This window comes from Protopterus annectens, chromosome 1.part0, assembly GCF_019279795.1.
Source record: "Protopterus annectens isolate FY-2018-M chromosome 1.part0, PAN1.0, whole genome shotgun sequence".
Classification (NCBI taxonomy): domain Eukaryota; kingdom Metazoa; phylum Chordata; order Ceratodontiformes; family Protopteridae; genus Protopterus; species Protopterus annectens.
Genome location: NC_056725.1, coordinates 935385560 through 935404672, shown reverse-complemented (window position 1 = coordinate 935404672; position 19113 = coordinate 935385560). Strand labels below are relative to the sequence as shown.

At 39.5% G+C, this 19113-nt stretch overlaps 1 protein-coding gene across 17 annotated transcripts in view; it reads left to right on the top strand.

The window, feature by feature from the left end:
* PTPRK (protein tyrosine phosphatase receptor type K) overlaps nt 1-19113 on the top strand; it is a 3469591-nt gene that overhangs the window by 3150647 nt on the left and 299831 nt on the right. For 11 of the 17 annotated variants that reach the window (XM_044064217.1, XM_044064183.1, XM_044064208.1 and 8 more), the window contains 3 exons: nt 8142-8218; nt 8419-8436; nt 12272-12308. In XM_044064217.1, coding sequence (XP_043920152.1) covers nt 8142-8218; nt 8419-8436; nt 12272-12308 — 132 coding nt within the window. The remainder of the gene's footprint in view (nt 1-8141; nt 8219-8418; nt 8437-12271; nt 12309-19113) is intronic. The other 6 variants (XM_044064192.1, XM_044064243.1, XM_044064313.1 and 3 more) reach the window with 1 other exon arrangement.

Sequence of the window (19113 nt, the reverse complement as noted above, 5' to 3'; positions counted from 1 at the left end):
ATTCCTAGTAGTCCTCACTATAGATGTTCTTCATGTTTCACTGTTACAGCCATCACACTTGGGTTATCTGCCTGCAGGTAGCCCTCAGTCTGCTGGAGTACCAGAGTCTTGGGATTTCTGCATCGGATGCTGTCGCCTCTTCCATGATGTCAGGTCGTCGAGGGTATAAAACATGCACCCGATGCCATTACATCAGTCTTTCTTGCCATGAAGGAGCCTGAAGCAGAAGCAGTTTGCAAGTGCAGGTCGGCCGCTTCCTGGAATTTTTGTTTTTTGAGTTTCAAACCTGAAGTCTCTAAAGCTAAGTATCCCATTGGAGATCCTTTTTTCTTGCTCTAACCGATGTCAGAAAAAGTTAACAATTGTCTTGCCTGTGGAAAGCAAATACCTCACAGAGATTTTCATTCATACTGCGTCACCTGTTTAGGCCCAGACCACGACGTCCCTCGCTGTCTGTTTTGTGCCTTATTTAATGCCCGAACCATTCATCATTGGGCTATCTTTGTCGCTAAATTCTTTCGCTCTCATTCTCTGTATTCTGAAAAGGATTCGATAAGCCATCCGACTATCAATCTTCTGAAAAAATATAAGGATAAAGACAGAGACAGACTGCATAGGTCCAAAACTGCCGACGATGCTTCCTTTAAGCTAGTCACCAGTCCGCCGGTACTCAGGGAGGCGCCTTTGCAGCACCTGAAGGAACAAGTCTTGCCAGACCATGTCAAAGCAAAATTACTAGATGCTCCTCTAAATCAGGATAGTTTGTTTGGCACAAAAGCAGTAGTAGTTCTTAAAAAGATGGAAAAAAAAACAATCTATGGAAACTGTCAAAGCTATCTTACAGGTGCAGCCACCTAGATTCAGTAGGCATTGGCTTTCAAAAAACTGGTCCTTTCCAGTCCCTCCCAGGCCTTCTCAGTCCAAACCCAGGGGAAACAGACCACCAAGACTGCAGTCTCAGTATATGCAGAGATCTAAACAGTGGAGTGTTCCCACCTCAAAAATGAGTGGTAAGCCACCCCTTATGGAAAAAGCTCACAATGACTTTCGAATTATCCTTCCCAGCCATGCCCAAGTACTTGCACCCCTAGGAGGAAAACTCGCCCTTCATGCAAAAAACTGGATATCCATTACTCAGGACCGATGGGTGCTAAACATTGTATCCCAGGGATACAGATTCTACTTCCACTCACTGCCAACCCCAAGCGGGTTGCCAGACCTTCTTCCAAACCAGTGGGCAGAGGCTCAAAAGCAAGTACTTTCCCTTCTCCATATCAGGAATATTCAACCTGTTCTAGTAGAACAAAGGGGACAGGGTTTCTACTCCAGACTATTCCTGGTGCCCAGAAAAGAGAGATCTTGGCACCCTATCTTGGATCTATCAATTCTCAACATCTTTCTGGTGGTCCCAAAATTCAGAATGCTTACACTGCAACAGCTTCTTCCTATGCTAGCCAAGGATGCCTGGTTAGTCACCCTAGACTTAAAAGAAGCTTATCTGCACATCCCCATAGGGGAGTCTTGCAGGAAATATCTACGTTTCAGGGCAGGCTCTGCACTTCCCCTTGGCTTATCTACTGTGTCCAGAGTATCCACATAGTGCCTGGCTCTAGCCAGTGCATACTGCAGGCAGAGAAATATTCAAATTTACCCATACTTGGACGATTACCTGATTCAGGCGGACAGTTAGGAATTGCTACTTCAGCACTTGGCATTTGTAAAAAGACTTCTAACTTCACTGGGATACAACTTCAATGAAAATAAATTGCAACTGGTGCCCAGCCAACAAATTGTATTCCTGGGAGCAAGCTTGAACACAACTTCCCAGATGGCATTCCTCACTCCAGAAAAGCAGGTCCATTTGACAAACTACTTCAAACTAATGGCCACCAAAACCTAGCTATCTGCAAGGAAAATGCTGCAAGCCCTAGGGTTCATGGCCTCATGCATTCTGCTAATTCCATATGCAAGACTGCATATGAGGAAACTTCTATGGTACTTAAAAAGTCTCTGGTGCCAACATTCTGAGGACCTGGAAACAGTGATTCCTGTCATACCTTGTCTAAGGGCAGAGTTCCTTTGGTGGGGCAGAGGCATGCAACCATAAAAAGGGACTTCCTTTCACTCAACCCCTCGCCGTCCAAACCCTGACAACAGACGCATCAGACTGTGCATGGGGGCTCACACGGTAGGCAAATGCATTCAAGGTAAATGGAGCCCAGAACAAATTCCCCTGCATATCAATCAGAAAGAGATGCTAGCTGTACAGAATGCTCTGACAGCCTTCAAATACCTTATCCTTGCAGGTTCTAGGACAGCACCTGATAAAGACAGACAACACCACAGTTGTGTGTGGTACATAAACAAGCAGGGGGGAGCTCATTCTTACCGACTCTGCAGGTTAGCCATGGCCCTGTGGAACACAGCCTTGAGCAACTAAGTGCACCTACAAGCTTGTTCCTGCCAGGCAAGCAAAATTCACTGGCAGAAGAGTTAAGTAGAAGTCTACTGGACCCTCACAAGTGGAAACTGGAACCCAACTCATGCAAACTTCTAATCCAGTGGTGGGGAACACCGGAGGTAGACCTTTTTGCCTCCCCCAAAACCACAAATCGAGCAGATTTTGCACCAGGAACCCTTACAGCAGAGTCTGGAAGGTACATGCCCTATCCTTTACATGGGAAAACTTCACAATTTATGCCTTTCCTACTCTCAAAAGTGCTACTCAAGATCAAACAGGACAGGCCAAGGGTAATCCTTATTGCACCAACTGGCCACGCCAGTACTGATACCCACTATGCAGTCTGACAGCAGTGCCACCCTGGCACCTACATCAGACACCTTCCCTGCTGTCTCAGCAGGAGGGACAGATTTTGCATCCACAGCTGCAAACCTTAAACCTTGCTTATCCCCTATATACAACACCAGCATCCCTCAGCAAACAGGTGCTGGACGTCATCCTTGAGGCCAGAAGGCCTAGTACTAGGAAATCCTATGCTGAAAAGTGAAAAAGATATTGTTCTTGGAGTCAGTCTCAAGGAAAGGACAAAGCTGTGCCCAACTTACCTCAAATCCTTGATTACCTAGCAGAGCTGCTCCACAGAGGCCTATCCTTCTCATCCATTAAGATTCATGCCTCTGCCATCTCAGCTCATTATAATACTGAGCCACCTCTCTTTTCTCACCCTCTCATCAAACAGTTTCTGAGAGGAGCTAACAATTTAAGGCCCCCTAAGAGAGCTCCCACCCCAACCTGAGATCTTAACTTTGTACTGGCAAAGCTCATGTTTCCCCCTTTTGAATCTACTGCTTCAGCAGAGTTAAAATTCCTCTCTTGGAAAACAGCATTACTTCTAGCTATTACTTCATCAGGAAGAGTGTGCGAGTTACAGGCATTATTTTCCATGCTGACAGGGTTTCCCTTAGGACTAACATCTCCTTTATACCCAAGGTGGTATCCAGTGTGGCTTTAAACCAATCCATCCATTTGTCAACCTTTTTCCCTAATACCCAGAATAAAGGAGAAAGGATCCTGCACTCCTTGGAAGTGCACAGTCAGCTCAGGTTCTACTTTGACAGGACTAAGCCTTTCAGAAAATCTGACCAGCTGCTAGTCAGCTTTGATATGGGAACAGAGGGCAAGGCCATTTCGAAGTGCACCATTTCCAAATGGATAGCACACTGCATCCATTTCTGCTGCAAGCACCATGGAAAACCTACCCCTCAGGGGATCAGAACTCATTCCACTAGAGCTACGTCAACCTCTACAGCATTTCTCAGGGGAGTCCCTACCAGGGACATCCTGGAAGCTGCAACCTGGAGTTCTGTATACACCTTCACCAAGCATTACCACTTACCTATTTTTTTCTAAATCCAGAGCTGGATTTGCTACAGCAGTCTTACAAGGCCTGCTAGCCAGCCCTAACACTTCTTGACTGCCTCCACCCTTCCTCAGCTTTGGGAATCAACCCAAGTGTGATGACTGCAACAGTGAAACATGAAGAACATAGTACAGTTGTGTACACTCACCATAAATGTAGATGTTCGAGTGTGTTCACTGTTGCCGTCCTGGTTTCCCTCCCTCCAGCCCCCTGGCTTTCTCTATCCTTTCTACCTATCCTGTTTATGGCCATCTTTTATGGTAAGGGGTATTTACTTTTTACTGGAGGTGTTCCACACCATGTAATAGCTTCCTATTTTGGGGGCTCCTGACATCTGGGGCAAGACAAAATGATGTAATGATGTCGACAACATGTTTTATACCCCGGATGAACTGACATCATGGAAGAGGAGACAGCATCCGATGCAGAAATCCCAAGACTCTGGTATTTGGGCAGACTGAGGGCTACCTGCAGGCAGATAACCAACGTGCGATGACTGCAACAGTGAATACACTCGAACATCTACATTTATGGTAAGTGTACACAACTGTACTTTCTTTTCCCTATTGTAGACAGTACACAGAGGGAACTTCTGCAGTGGTTTGTAAGTGTGGAGGAGGCAGATTCCTTACACAGCAGACGTGTGGATGTGCAAGATGGCCTGTGGTGTGATTAAGACACAGATGCCCTGCAGAAGTTATTGTGAGTTTGAAATAGGATGATAGGACTATGACTCCTCCCCTGATAGACAGCTAGAGACCTTACCCAGAAGGGAACAAATGAGGCAGGGTGAGGTTTTAAAAAAAGTTGTTTGCTTGTATGCCTTTGACAGCATTATTGCTGTGTTCACCTTCGACAGCTAAATGTTCTTAAAAAAGACGTGTTTAAGAGATGAGTGACTAAGCAAAACATTTCTAATAAATCCCAATTTGTTTTCTTCTGTTTGACTCTTCCAGTGTGTATCCTGTGTGCATATGACATTTTATACTTTTATGTCTTGTTTGTTTTTTATTTTTTTCCTACAGTTCTAAGAAAGAATAAAAAAGATGAACCATTTCCCTTTATTCTTTTTTAAGTTCTGTAATCATAGCTGGAAAAACTATGCATTCCTAGGTAGAATACTTCTCAGTTTTCCAATGCGCTGTCTCCCAGTATATGTAGTAATTCAAATTTTATAGTTTATTTACATTCCCTGTCCTGTTGTTATCCATAATGATTGTACTTTGCTTTCCAGGTGATTTGCAGGGAGTGGAAACTCATTATAGCATGTCTGTGATTATGTGAATTTGTTCATATTGTGGGGATAGTACAGCAGTCTAGGATTTACCTCGAAGTGTATGAAAATCAATCTGTTAGAAAGTTACAAAATCCTGATGCTATACCATCATGACATGAAATACTTGGGTGCAAGGGCTCTGTTTAGGAATGATGCTCAGTGCATTACATTCATTGGATTTATAAAGAGAGTACATTCTTACAGTATGTGTATCAGCTGCATTAGTTGTTGAAGTTTCACACCTGTTGGCTGAGTTAACTTTGTTACATGATTGTTTCAGAGCACACCTTGAGTAATTCAGGGAGAATTTATCGTCAGCCATGAACATTTAATGCTTGCTGATTTTCACATGTAAGTCTCATAAATACTATGGAGGTACAGGACATGCTGGGGGAATTGGTAGGACCCTGTTGCAGTAATCATTAGAAAAGTCTTCTGTTGCCTCCCATTTTCTCTTATTGAAGCAATAGTAAGGATTGTACTTGGTCTACAAACAGTGGAAGTTATAGCATTGGTTAAAAAAAATTAGACCACCAGAGGGGTGGAGTGGGGTAGTATGCTGCTTTTTATGCACTAGCCATAGCAGAAAGAGGAATCCAAATCATTGCTAACAAATTTCTAATCATGTTAGGTAAGTTGATACTTAGTAAATAAAAATTTCTGCAACTTTTTTTCAAGAATATTACCAAATGTAAGTGGTTATAGGCAAAGCAAAAAATCTTTCATTCTGTGGTGGTTGACTAAGCTGTGTCTCTTATGGTCGAACAGATCTATTGAATTTGGCCTTTGTGAATGGCTTGTTTTATAGGATCATAGGCTCATAGGTAATTACTGCATTAGCTAACTTTGCAGGCCATTTTAAGCCTAGCCAGTTTCCCTTTTTGTTCTTGAAATAACCTGTCCCATGTGGTTATAGATTGTCCGTACTCATCCCATGGTCAATAATTACATATTACTCCTGATTAGAATAACTGGGGTCATACCATAGAAAATTTGAGAAGACCCATGCAAAGGGATAAAGGATTTACAATGGGTAGTCCTGGGGTAAATTTTTTGTTTCCCATCCATAGATCTAAGTTGAGCTTGAAAATGGATAGGGATGAACTTTATTTTATGTGGATGGGGAGTCTGTTCTACAGCAGCAGTTTCCTCAGTGAATATATACCTGTCCCTCCAACCCTTTGTCTTGATATTTGCAGAAAAGGTTTGGATCCTAGACCAAGTATTTCTAATGCCATTTGACTTGCTGATATGCAGTAAATCCATCAGTGATAGTTCAGAGGACTCGGGTCACTTCTTAGCAGTCTGTAGGATACAGAGTGACAAGTTGATCTTTCAGGTTAATGACGTTAAAACATGTGAAATGAAATCGGTAAGTGATCAAAATTTTTGAGCTCCTCAGTACTTTTTTTTCATAGCCTTCAAAATGCAGTTAGTCAGAAGTAATGAGATCTCCCAAACTATCCTTTGATAGGCTTGTCTTTGAGAGCTCATTTGCTGAAGGAGTTGTCCAGTAATTTTGTATCTGTAGATGTACTAACTTTCAGGTACTGTTAAAATAGTTCAAAGCAAAAAAATGTACATTGCTAGTATAGCAATTATTTTATATTAATCTTTTATGATTTTCAAAAATAGTATGTTGCTCAAAAAAGAGAAATATGATACCAATTGTAATTTGTTTATGTGCACAAGCATATATGATAATTAGCTTAATCTAAGCAAACTCAAGGACAATCAAAATATAATAAGCCAACCCTTATTAACTGCATCATTCTAATGTAATACTAATCTAATGTGTGTTAAAAAGAACAAAACAGCATTATGTATGTATACTGGGGGTAATACAATAAAGAAGTCGTCCCTCTAGAGTGAGATCTACATGATTGATCTGGAGATAATTCCAGTTTAAAGCACCAACCAAATTGCTGCGCTTTTAGTAATTGTTTTTAAACATCTATTTTGAGAGGATCTGTCGCATATTTAAAAAAAGAAAGATATTCAGATAACAGTAGAATCCAGAAAATAGTATGACATTTATCATTTTCCCTGCTTTCAAGATCTAATTACATAAAAGTAGCTGAGTACAGAAATGCTTGCTTAAGCAAGAACTGGATTTCATGGGTATTATCTTTAATGCAGGAAGGGGAAGAACGTGTTATTTCACTGAAAGTATTAAAAAAGAGAGATGAGGTTCTGGAAAGATGGTCTGCTGGTTGTATAAGACAAAGCCTACACTTAAACAGGTTTGAGGTTGAGATGGATATTTGCATCCAGTTGGAGAGTTGAAACTGTTAGTAGACTTCACCATGTGTGAAGCTAAGGAAGTATTATTTAAATGCTGTGCACAGCAGAGATTGAGGTGTTAATTAGTACTTTGTGAAGTTGGGGAAACAGCGGCAAAGTGTTTTATAAATTTGGATTACCAGTGTCTGGTCTTTGTGTGGCAGATGTTTCTGCCACTGCTACTTAGTCATTCACAGATGCATTTGAAATCTGACGTTGTACAGTTTTCTTTGTGTAGTGGTGTCATTCCCTCTGTATTGTCGTCATCTTCTGGAGTGAATAAGATGGAGGTAAAGGAGCTCTTCGAATGAGCTGCTGTTGGATGATTAAGAAAGAATTTCACTAATTCGATTCATACGTAGGAATCTTGCACTGACCTAGTCACTTGTCCAGCAATATAGTTATCAGACAATGTTTGGAACAGCTGCCATTGGGTTCTGAAGAAAAGCGGTGTCTGTTATCCTGAAAAGTATGTAGCGTACCTGCAAAGTTCACTGCTAAATCTTAGACTGTGGAAAGCCACTGTTACCAGTGTATTGAACAGTCATCTTCACATGTCATGGATGTGACCCGATCTTTCTTTCACAGAGCAGTTTTTTCCTGACAGACCCTGTATAAATTCATTATTAGAAATACAGCGAATAGTAAACCCAAGGAACGAGTTTGACTAACCAAAGAAAACGTTTTGCTTTATTTTGCAGATGATCATTCTCGAGTTGTCTTGCAACCTGTAGATGATGATCCAGCTTCGGATTACATCAATGCAAACTATATTGATGTACGTATATCAAAGTGCTTTTATTTGCTCATCTTTCTCCTCTTTTGTATGTAAATTTTTTGCATGTTACATCTATAAAATGAATATTTGTAGTGATGTGTTTTTCTTTTGTAAAACTGTGCATCTTCCTTTGCTCAAAATGCTTCTACTCACTGACATTGTTGTGCTTTTTCTTGCACCTGACTTTGTTTGGGCTGTAGATATGGCTGTACAGGGATGTAAGTATCACTGTATGTGAATGACTGATCACACACAGTTACTTTTTATGTTTCATGTGCATTTACCAGATGCTTCTTATTCTGTTTGCGTGTGTCTAATTCCTTCCAAGTCCATATCTTCTCCTTCCTTTCTTATACTTTGTTTTATTTACTGCTTGAGTCAGTCTTGTTAAATGGTTTGTAAATATCTTTCATATCTTTCTCTTTTTTTGTGAAAACATTTTTGGCTCCTGGCTTCCTGCCAGCCATTAGCCCTCCCACTCTTGTCCAGGTGATTTATGTGTTCCCCTTAATAGTGTGAGTCTCAACTCTAGAGACACTGTCATTGTTATCCGGATATTTTCTGTTTGCATGCTTTACTCCCACACATGCCTAGAGAACATCCTTCAAGAAGGTGTGCATTGGGCATAGCATAGGATTATTTCTCTTGAGTAATGTATCTCTCAAGAAAGTGTGCACTGGACAGTGTAAGCCTGCAACTGTCCCTACCTCCCAGGGTGAGCAGATTTCTCCAGTCTGCACCAGGGTAGTCTGTGAACTGTTTGTTCCCCAGAAACATACACCCATCCCCTGAGAGAGGTGAGAGCGGTTACAGCCCTGTCACTCTCCTCCTTCCCACACTGTCTCCAGCACACATCCAAGTCCATAATTGAACTCTGGTCACCTGAGTCATAGTGGGGCTTTACCTCTCTATGCTAGTAGGCTGAGTAAAGAAGCATTTTCATTGAGTCTTTAATCTCTCAACAGAGGGATTTGTCTCTCTAAATTAAATTATATAAGTAAACTTTCTGTCATATAAAACTTATTATGTTGACAAAATTCATAAGATGTTGTGATAGTTGTATATATATTTTTTTGTATCTTGTTTCTCCATGGCATTTTTGATTTATTTAACCATTCTTTACTGAAATTGGAGGATGATTTATTACAAAGCTGCATGGAGGTCATTTTGTGTACAGATGGTATTGTACTAATAGGATACTCAGTAGACAGACTGTGATTCAAAATGCATCATTGCCTCTACTGAATAAATGTGTGTGATTCAGAGAGAGAGAGAGAGCTCTGAATGGTGCCATCATGAGAAATTTGTGAGCTGACAAGCCGTTCAAAGTATTAAGGTGCTGCTCTTCCTGCTAATCACTGAGACGGTGCCTGTGGCAGCTCAACATGAAACTGACATCAGTTTGCGGTAGAACTTGTTTTGCATCTTGACAAATGGCTCAGATTTTCTGCATATGTTAATAAGTAATGCACACCCATCACAGCAACAGCTGCACCTGTTTAATTGTGTAGTGCAGTAGATGCATAAATCTGTCATGGTACACCTAGTAGTCCTGGCATGCAACTCTGAACCTAAGTAGCAACTGGATTTGTTTATTGGATCGCTTTTTTGCACATTGGGGGTCACTGGACATAAATGGCTTACATAAGTTGCTTGTGTTAATTGATCCCAGCTGTGTGAATTATGGTCTACTGTATTACCCTATGCTTATTAGTATTTATCCATTGAATAAGTGCATTGGTTTCTAATTTGCATAGTAACTCACACAAACATGCACACATACACATGTGGCTGTTAAAACATTTGGTAGTTACAAGACTTGGTTTTGGTTGTTGTTCTTTTTTTTCAGATTCCGCTGTCTCTTGGTAGACTGTATTTGTAATTGCTTTGAAAGTAACATATATTACACAGGTAAGACTCAGGCAAGCCAGAGGCTTCACAGTTTGGCTGGTTGACATTTTTATCTTTTGGTTTGGATGTTAGTTGGGGTATTTTGCAGACACCTTAGGATTTGTGGACTTTAAGGTTGATTTTAAGCTCTGTGTTTCTAAAATATAGCCAAACAATTCACTTATGCTGTATTGATGAAGTAAATAAAAGGCTGAAATATGGCATGGTTTGGCTTGCTTGGCCTGGATGTACCCATAAAGCTTTAAAAGGAAAAAGGTTATGGGTATTCAGGAAGCCGTGAAGCTGAAAACACTTGTTTGCCCTTAGGGCTTCATTTGCATGTATCCCACAGGCTTGCTGTACAGGAGGTGTAAGGTAGCATAGAGTGAAGACTTATGCTTGGCCGGGTCTTTCTCGCTCTGCGTGTGTGTGTTCTTAAAGGTGTGCGTGCATATCGAATGAGAGTGTGCATTCTGCCATAGACAGAAGCACTATCCGGAAATGAATGTTAGTGCCTTGCACCTGTTTGGTTGCTAGGACTCAGGTCTGCTCATGATCTTGTAGTATTGTGGCGTAGTGAACAAAGTAGATCATCAGAAATGTACTGTTTGTGTATATGTACATGTATATATATATATGTATATATATATCTATGTTAACGCTGGGCGGCACGATGCCAGGGCACTTCTGTGGGCTAGGCTTGTAAAGGCTCCAGGGCCATTAGCCTAGTACACACCTATGAACCTATATATATGTATGTATGTATCAAATATAAAAATAGCAAATTTGTTCTCAGATCTTGCACAGCAGTACAATTAAAGTTTTTGCATTGCCCTCAGAACTGAAATATAACTAAATTGTGTAGATTATATCACTTAAAGTGAGCATGCTCATTTGGTGGATGATTTAATATCTATTGCTTTTTGAGGGTGAGAAGAAGACAGTGTCTCTTTCATTTTGTTTGGCTTCCAGAGGTGTCCAATTTCTTGAAAGAAGTAGGGTAAATCAAGTTATTGGGTTAACTCTGTCTCTGTTCATTTGTGGTACTTTATTAACTACTGTGTTTTGGAAAAAAAATTAGTGGCGTTATACCTGTAGAGGAGTAAAATTATGTAAAACTCATTTCCTCAGTTCACTGCAGAGGTCTGATGACATTTGTGAAAGTGTAGTTGCCCTTCATTTTTAATGCAAATGAATGCATTACCGTGGAGCTTATCACATTCGCATGTGTATGCCACTACCCAGTTACTTGTATTAATTTCATGCTTGACCTTTTCAAGTAGGAGTACATTGATGCTGTCCTGGGATCTGTACTCATCCTAGAGTTTAATTTACAACATGTTAAGCAGCAGAGACTTTGCTGAGAGGTGGTGATAAACTATAGCATATACAGTAAATGTCATTCTGGCATCCTTTAAAGAGGACAATGTACAGATTTTATACAGCTGGGAGGTGGGATTGGAGCAACCTTCCTCCCCACAGGGCTGTTTCAGATCTCAGCTGGGTGGCTTCTTGTCTTAATAGCAGCTGCTTAGGAAAAAAAAGGAAATATTTTTTTAGCCTTCCCAGTCACTGAGGTAGTACTTGACCTCTGGAAAATGTGCACTAAATTAGATTGAAAAAAAAAACAAAAAACTAGAATGTATAAAACTTTTTTGCCTCTGCAACGTTGCAGGTCTGAGTAATTTTCCATGTACTAACATTTAAAGATTCATTGTTTCAGAATTCATCTTGTAGATTGTGTCAGGTACTGCAGAATTAGTATTGTTCTTAAATGTTTACATGCACTATACATATGATATCATGCAGTCTTTCTAATAAGCCATTCTTCTAAGCATTGTGTGAGTGTCATTGCAGAAAAAAAATACTGCCTTGTTAGATGACAGCAGTTCTCTGGCGAAAGGTATAATGTAAAAAGTGGATATATAAAAATGAATGTTTTCCTCGATATTGGCTGTGATTTGAAAGGCAGTTTTTTGCTAAATGTAAGAGTAATGTAATGTTGTGATTAAACTGAGTACGTAGTTCATCATGCCCATCCCTTCTGATTACATTTCAGGAAGGCATGTATATGTATATGCACATCTGCTTGTATTCATTTTCATGGATGTTTTGTTGATTGCTCACAAGCAACAGATTGAGAATTATTTTCATTTCTTATAGGGATATCAGCGACCAAGTCACTACATTGCAACTCAAGGTAAGGTATTTTGCAGATGTTTGTTAAAGAATGTATACTCTCTGAGAGTTACACATCTACCCATCGTCTCTCTAATGGCCTGCTTGTTGCAACATCAGAACAAGTTCATTGGATGTCCTCTTTACCTGCTGTTGCCACAGATGCCTTTGTCTCTCTCTTCTGTACTTCTCTAATGACCAGGTGTGGTCTTTATTTACTGGTTTCAAGAAACAGGCACATATTTGACTTCTTTGACCTTTGATGAAAGAAATCTGTAGGTCCCATTTTTTTACAAGTCAGTCTCCGTCCCTTGCATATCCTTCATTTTATGTTTTCACTCCTGAGTAGATCTTTTGCCCTGTACAAATGACATTTGATAAAAAGTGATATCATCCTAACTTGTAAGTAAGTGATTTTATTTTCAAAAAAGTGTACATGATTTAGCAGATGCTCAAATAACTTGATTGCAGAAGCAAATGCTGCCCTGCACAAAGCACTGTTTTAGTGCATCCGTTTCTGTGTTCAGTGATACTGTCTGCATTTTTTTTTTAATGCTTGTGTATCTCCCTGCGTACTTAGCCATTTGGCTCTTTGGGTAACACATTTTTGTAGTGCCTTGGGAGTGAAGGATCCTATCAAAAGCTATGGGACAAATGGCAGTGAGAGCTTTCATGTGCACGGAACCTGTCAGAATTCTTAGATGGAGGATGTAGTATGTGCAGTTATATTATGAAGTTTTACCACTCCCCCATTGTTAAAATATTATATCTACAAGACTCCTAGTCTACACCAGAAACCACAAAAGCAGCTGTTACTCTGAACCCCTCCTAAGCATGAAAGAGCTGGCCGCTATTGCTCTCATCCTGTCCTTGCCCCATCCCAGCTGACCCTACCAGCAGTCTGATCACATTCCCAAGTATGGGTCACTGAAGTCATGGTTGGGTGCCCTGCTGTTGTGCCAGTTATGTAACACTTTATACCCCTTACTAATTTTGCAGTTTTGCTTTGAGCAGATCACTTGTTTATAAAGTTATTGGAGTTTGCTGTCCTTTTGTTTTTTTTTTTAAATCACAATGAGATGGGGAAAAACTAGTGTATTTAAGCATGATCTTTTTAAAATAAAACAACCCTGAACGAGGATGGTCAAAAAAGCAGCCAGATGAGCATTTAATAAAGAATAATTTTAGGACTACATTCTGCCTATGTCTTTCATTATTTACTTAAGACACTTTTTCCCCTTCAGTCTTCATATTTTTGGAGTAATTTGGCACTGCAGGATAAGAACAGATATTGAATTAGTGGCTTTGTTAGTAAGAGGTGACACTTTTTAATACAACATCATTTATTCATCACATTAATTTTCAGCACAAGTTTTCATAATTATTAATAATGAAAAAATCACAGTAACACTTTCCTTTATCATGTACATGCATTATGCGCATGTATATTCCATCATAACGCTGTTCTTTACGTTTTGGTATTAAATATACAGATTTACTTTGCAGTTCCTACCTACTTAGTTATTTTAGCTATCTTATTTGAGCATTATTTATACTATTCCCAAATATGTCATTCACTTGTGTGAAAATTGTTTCCATCTTTCAATTATCCCATCTCTATTTCTTTCATTTTGTTTACAGCGTTCAGTGCATTATTTACAGTATGTTTAATCCTTGATTTCTAATTCTGTGTATTTATTTCTGGATGCTAGTAATATTAAACTTAAGTCTTTTCTGTGTCTTTAATTCTAAACGAAGAAATCAACTTAGTGGCATCATCTCCTTGATTAATATTAGACTGTAACAAGGCATTGCATAGGGAGTCCTTAAACTCAAATTATCTCTCCACATTCCAAAAAAAAATGTTCCAAATTTCCTTTCTTATTCTCTTCGGATCTCCAACTACTGCTCACTGGTTGAGGAAAATACTTTGAAGTCTACATGGGATTAATAAAGTACCTGTGTAATACAAATTTCCTCCCATTATTCTTTTGTAGTTTGTCATTGTAGTAGTCTTCCCAGAATTTTCTGATTTCCCAGATTGATTCTTACAGTTATCCCATAGGATTTTATAAGCCGTATTACCCATTTTAATACTGTCACTTGTTAATTTCACTAAAACTCTACCAGAGTTTTTCTTTCATTCAGTACACCCATTTGCCTCTCTGTCTTTGCCTATATTCTGCCAGCAGTCCCTGATAAGGGAAGATGATCTCTGAGATGCACATCAGACAGTTGCTTGGCTTATTCCCACTGTACCATGTTTCCTTTCCCACTTATTTGCTCCCAGTAACATGGCTCCTTTGTCAATTTCCTCTGTTTATTTCCTGAAGTCGTACACATTTTCTGCACTCTTAATTCTACTTAGTCTTATTGGTAGAATCTCCTTTATCCAGTCCCTCCCTCCCTGGTGTAGTCTTTTATAATTCTGCCTGCCTCTTATCCTTTTTTAATATTTTTGTATTCTTCCTAAGGGCTTGCATCCAAAACCCTAACCTCTTTCCATCCCACCTACATGCACCTTCTACAATTGTCGTGATTTTTTCCACTTTGAGTATTATTAGTATATTGTCCTATATATAAAAGTCTTAATTGCATGGCTTTAAACTATCCCTCCAAGAGAGGTAGTCCTAACCCCCCCCCCCCCCGAACCAGTTCAGTAGGATGAATTAACTTTTATCCTATTTTACTCTTGCCTCCCTCTTCCCTTCTCAAATTCCTTCAACTCTTTATTAATCGTTAACAATTTTTCCTCTGGCGGATAGAAGGCATGCATGGTTATGTACAAGACCAAAGGAACTAAAACATTTTAATTGCTTCTATATTATTCTCCATAACTCTTAATTTCCAGTCTCTTATAAAACAAATACTTGGTTTCTTCTCACATGTCATAAGCTGCCACACCAGAATCCTTTTTAATCCATATATCTAAATATTTCATATTTTCTTGTTCATGTAGTTATGTGCGTTTTTGAACTAGTTCATGTGTAGATTAGCATCTGTGTTTTACCTTCATTTATTTAATATTGGGGAAATGCTTGAAAATATCCTACTGGACTTCAATGGCACACTCAGGATTTGGCAAAAACAGAATAATCAGAGCAAGTTTTTCTTGACTGCCACACCAAATATGTCTCTGAATTTAATCCTTTATCTTTGTAATTAAAGGATCCAGGTATATAGCAAATAAGAGAGGTGAAATAGGACATTTTGTCAGGTCCCTCTGTTTAAAACTGAAGTTGCCAGAGAGGACTCCTTCCACCATTATTTCTGTATATGGTTCACTTTACATTATTCTTATGAACTCTGTTCAACTGTTTGGGAATAATAGAGCTAATGTTCTCCTGATCACGAATTCCCAGTAAACATCATTGAATGCTTTCTTTGCATCCAAACAAGTCAACAGTAATGGAGCTTTATTTAATATTTTGATGCTCTCAGAATCATAATTGTTCTCTTAATGCTATGAGATGTTTGTCCCTTCTGCAAAACTACCTTCATCCGTATCGATCAGCTTTGGAACCATTTGCCATTCTGATAGCTAATACAGATGTAATCACTTTGTAATTGTGATTTATAATTGATGTTAGTCTGTATGATACAGGGTTGGCAAGATCCTTGCTTTCCTGTGGTAATAGTACTACCACTGCCTGCTTCCACAAAGCAAGTACCCCGTCTTTCAAAACATTGTTAAAACAGTGGCTTTCAAATTATTAACAGCCTCTTTACTTTTAACTTCCAGATTTCTACAGGTATTCATCCATTCTTGGAGATTTTTCTGTTGATTGATTATATATTATTTTTTTCTCATCTTTATCTATCCTGGCTATTAATTACTCTGCTTCCACTTTGACATGCTTTGAAATAAAAAAGTACAGAGTTTACAAAAATGGCTTCTAGGTCTGTCTTTTCCCTTTATTCCCCACTGCTATGCTCTGTAAAAGTTTTATATATCCTAGAGAAAGATGGGTTAAAAATTTTAATCATAAACACTGGGTTCACAGGTCCCAGAATAAAAATGGTTCCCACTCCCATGTTATATACTGCAGCTAGGACTGTATAGTGTAGAGTCCTCAGAACATGGAAACATTTGTATGATGGGGCTAGACAATGCTTTGAGTGACTCCTGCAACCCTACCCCCATGGTAGAAGGAAACAGCAGTCCACACTGAAAATAAATGGGACATGCAAGTGGACTGTTGAGGCTAAGAGAATTTCCACAAAGAGGATACATAGCAAGAGAAAGTACAAAGTTAGAAGAAAAGATAGTTGCACCAGAAATAATTTTAAAAACTATATATAACATTTTTAGGCCTTTAACAGAACAGATTAAAGCAATAGAATACCTAGGTAATGAAACTTCAGATGGGAAAATGTGGCTGAGGAACTGTTGCAGGAAAAGCAACAAAAGCCAGAAGCAGTTAAAATGCATACAAAAGAAGTGTGGACTTTGGGAAAGTGCGAGAGGTGATACGTTGTTAAATTTATGCAGAAAAGGAATCTGTACTAACCAGTATGATCACTGCAGCTCCAATGATATTTGAAGATGTATAGAGGCAAAGACATCCAGACCAGGTACATTTTGCAAAGGAAATACAGGAACAGTTCAGTGAGGCAGAAAAGCAGCACATAGAAACTGAAGTGATATACCGCCTCAGAAGTGAAAGGTTTAGGGTGGAGAGACCGACACAGACAGCATCATAATATGATGAGTTAGTGAATCCTGAGGAAATTGCAGACAGAACAGTACATTTGTATAATGGGCGTGTCATAAAGTCAAATTCTGGAGCCTTTCTGTGTGAGGCTTGGTTGAAATCCCGTGTAAGATTGTACAGCAAGGGGGAGAGTAAGAAACGGAGATCAATGAGAAAGTTTTAAGCTAAGAAGAAAATTACCTAAGGGAGGACCTGCTTGATTTAATAAAAAATAGTCATATTAAGGTAGATGAAAAGACTGATAAAACGGATGAACGCAGTAAGTATGACTCAAAAGAGAGAGTTTTATGATGTAAAAGAAAGAAAGAAGTAGACTATATTGTGGTGCAGCTAAGCTAATACTACCACAAACATGCAGAGTAACAAATGAAAGAAAGGGAATAAGCTGCATGCCACCATGGAGACATTAAAGAACAAAAACTATCATTGTTAGAGGAATATAAAAACAAAGGGGGAGGCAAATCATCAAAACTCGAAGAAAGTACAGTTGTGTAAATTGAATTTACTATAATAGTAGATGTCTGAATGATCATTGCTGCAGTGTCCTTAGATATATGGGTTATATCCTGCAAAGGATATAATGGTCAGCCAGATTCTAAACCTTCAGGGCATGTTTCACTCACCCAAACTGTCAAGCTGCTTGAGCTGAGCTGACTGAAAGACAAGCTTGGGTGCATAGCCCTTCAGTGCTTTCCTGCCAGCAGAAAGGAGGAGGCTGAGCCCTGAGATGACTATTCTGGGAACAACAAAACATGATTATTCTCACCCTGGCATAATGTACACACCAAAAAACAAGCATGATGGAGGGAGAGAGTTACTGCTGTAGCAGTGATCATTCAAACATCTACTGTTATGATAAGTTCAAGCTACACAACTGTACTGTGTTCTTCATATTGATCAGTGCTGCAGTGGCATTAGCTATATAGTTAGATTACCATAGGTAACTACATTTGGGAGGTGGAAGGAGCGGAGTCCAGCAACCCCTGGAGAATGGTCCTAGCAAAGCTTGATCTGGACCTAGAGAAGGAATCAAGCTTATAGTGCTTTGTAAAATTATGTACAAAGGACCAAGTAGCAGCTTCTAGAATATTTTCTTGACTCCACCCCTTTCCAAAAAGCCACAGATGGAGCCAAAGGCCTGGTTGAGAGGGTCTTGACCTTGCCTGGAATAGATTTGTTATGGTGAGTATAACAAAAAGTAATAGCCTTAGACAACCATTTGGAAATCGTCTGTTTTAACACAGGTTGTCCCTTCTTACCTTCACAAGCAATGCATAATTGATCAAAGATCTGAGATGTAGTTCTAGGAAGATAGTACCTACTTGTCTGTGACATCCAAGGTATGGAGTATCCTTTCTCCTTCACTTTTAGATTCAGTAAAGGAAACGGGCATGACAGTTTGACTTAAAGTAAACTTGGATACCACTTCAGGCATAAAAGAAGGACTAGTTCTAAAAGAAACCCTGTCCAAATGGAAAGTGTGGTAGGGCTGACTCACCATAAGAGCTTGCAACTCACATGCCATTCTTGCAGTGGTCATAGCAATCAGTAAAGCTGGTTTCCATGTTAAGAACCTCAAGCCAGCTGGTTCAAATGGAGCAAGTGTTAGCTTCTCTAACACAACATTAAGATCCTAAGGAAGGGCCACCAGGTTTATTTGGAGGCCTCTTATGCCAAACCCCTTTCAAGAACATTTTGACATGAGACTGCCTTGAAAGAGGAGGATCTGTGGGCAGACATGCTGAAATGGTCAATAAATGAACCTTGTCAGACTGATTAGAAAGGCCGTTGGATAGTAACTCACACAAATATTGTAAATCCAGAGAACAGCTATCGCTGAATGGGTGCTGGTTATATTGTTGACACCGTCTAGAAACCCTTTTCTATTTGCTATTATATGTTTTTCTAGAAACAAGCTTTCTTGCCCTCACTAGTACCTGCTGTACATCTCAGTAGACGGGTGCCTAAAAGGAATTAATACCATATCGTCCAGGCAGTTAATTGAAAATGATTGATGTCAGAGTGTATCAAACACCCCTCTTCTTGTGTGAGTAGATCCAGTCTGTGAGGAACGTTGTGGTAATTTTCCCTGGCCATTTCTGAAAGAAGCAA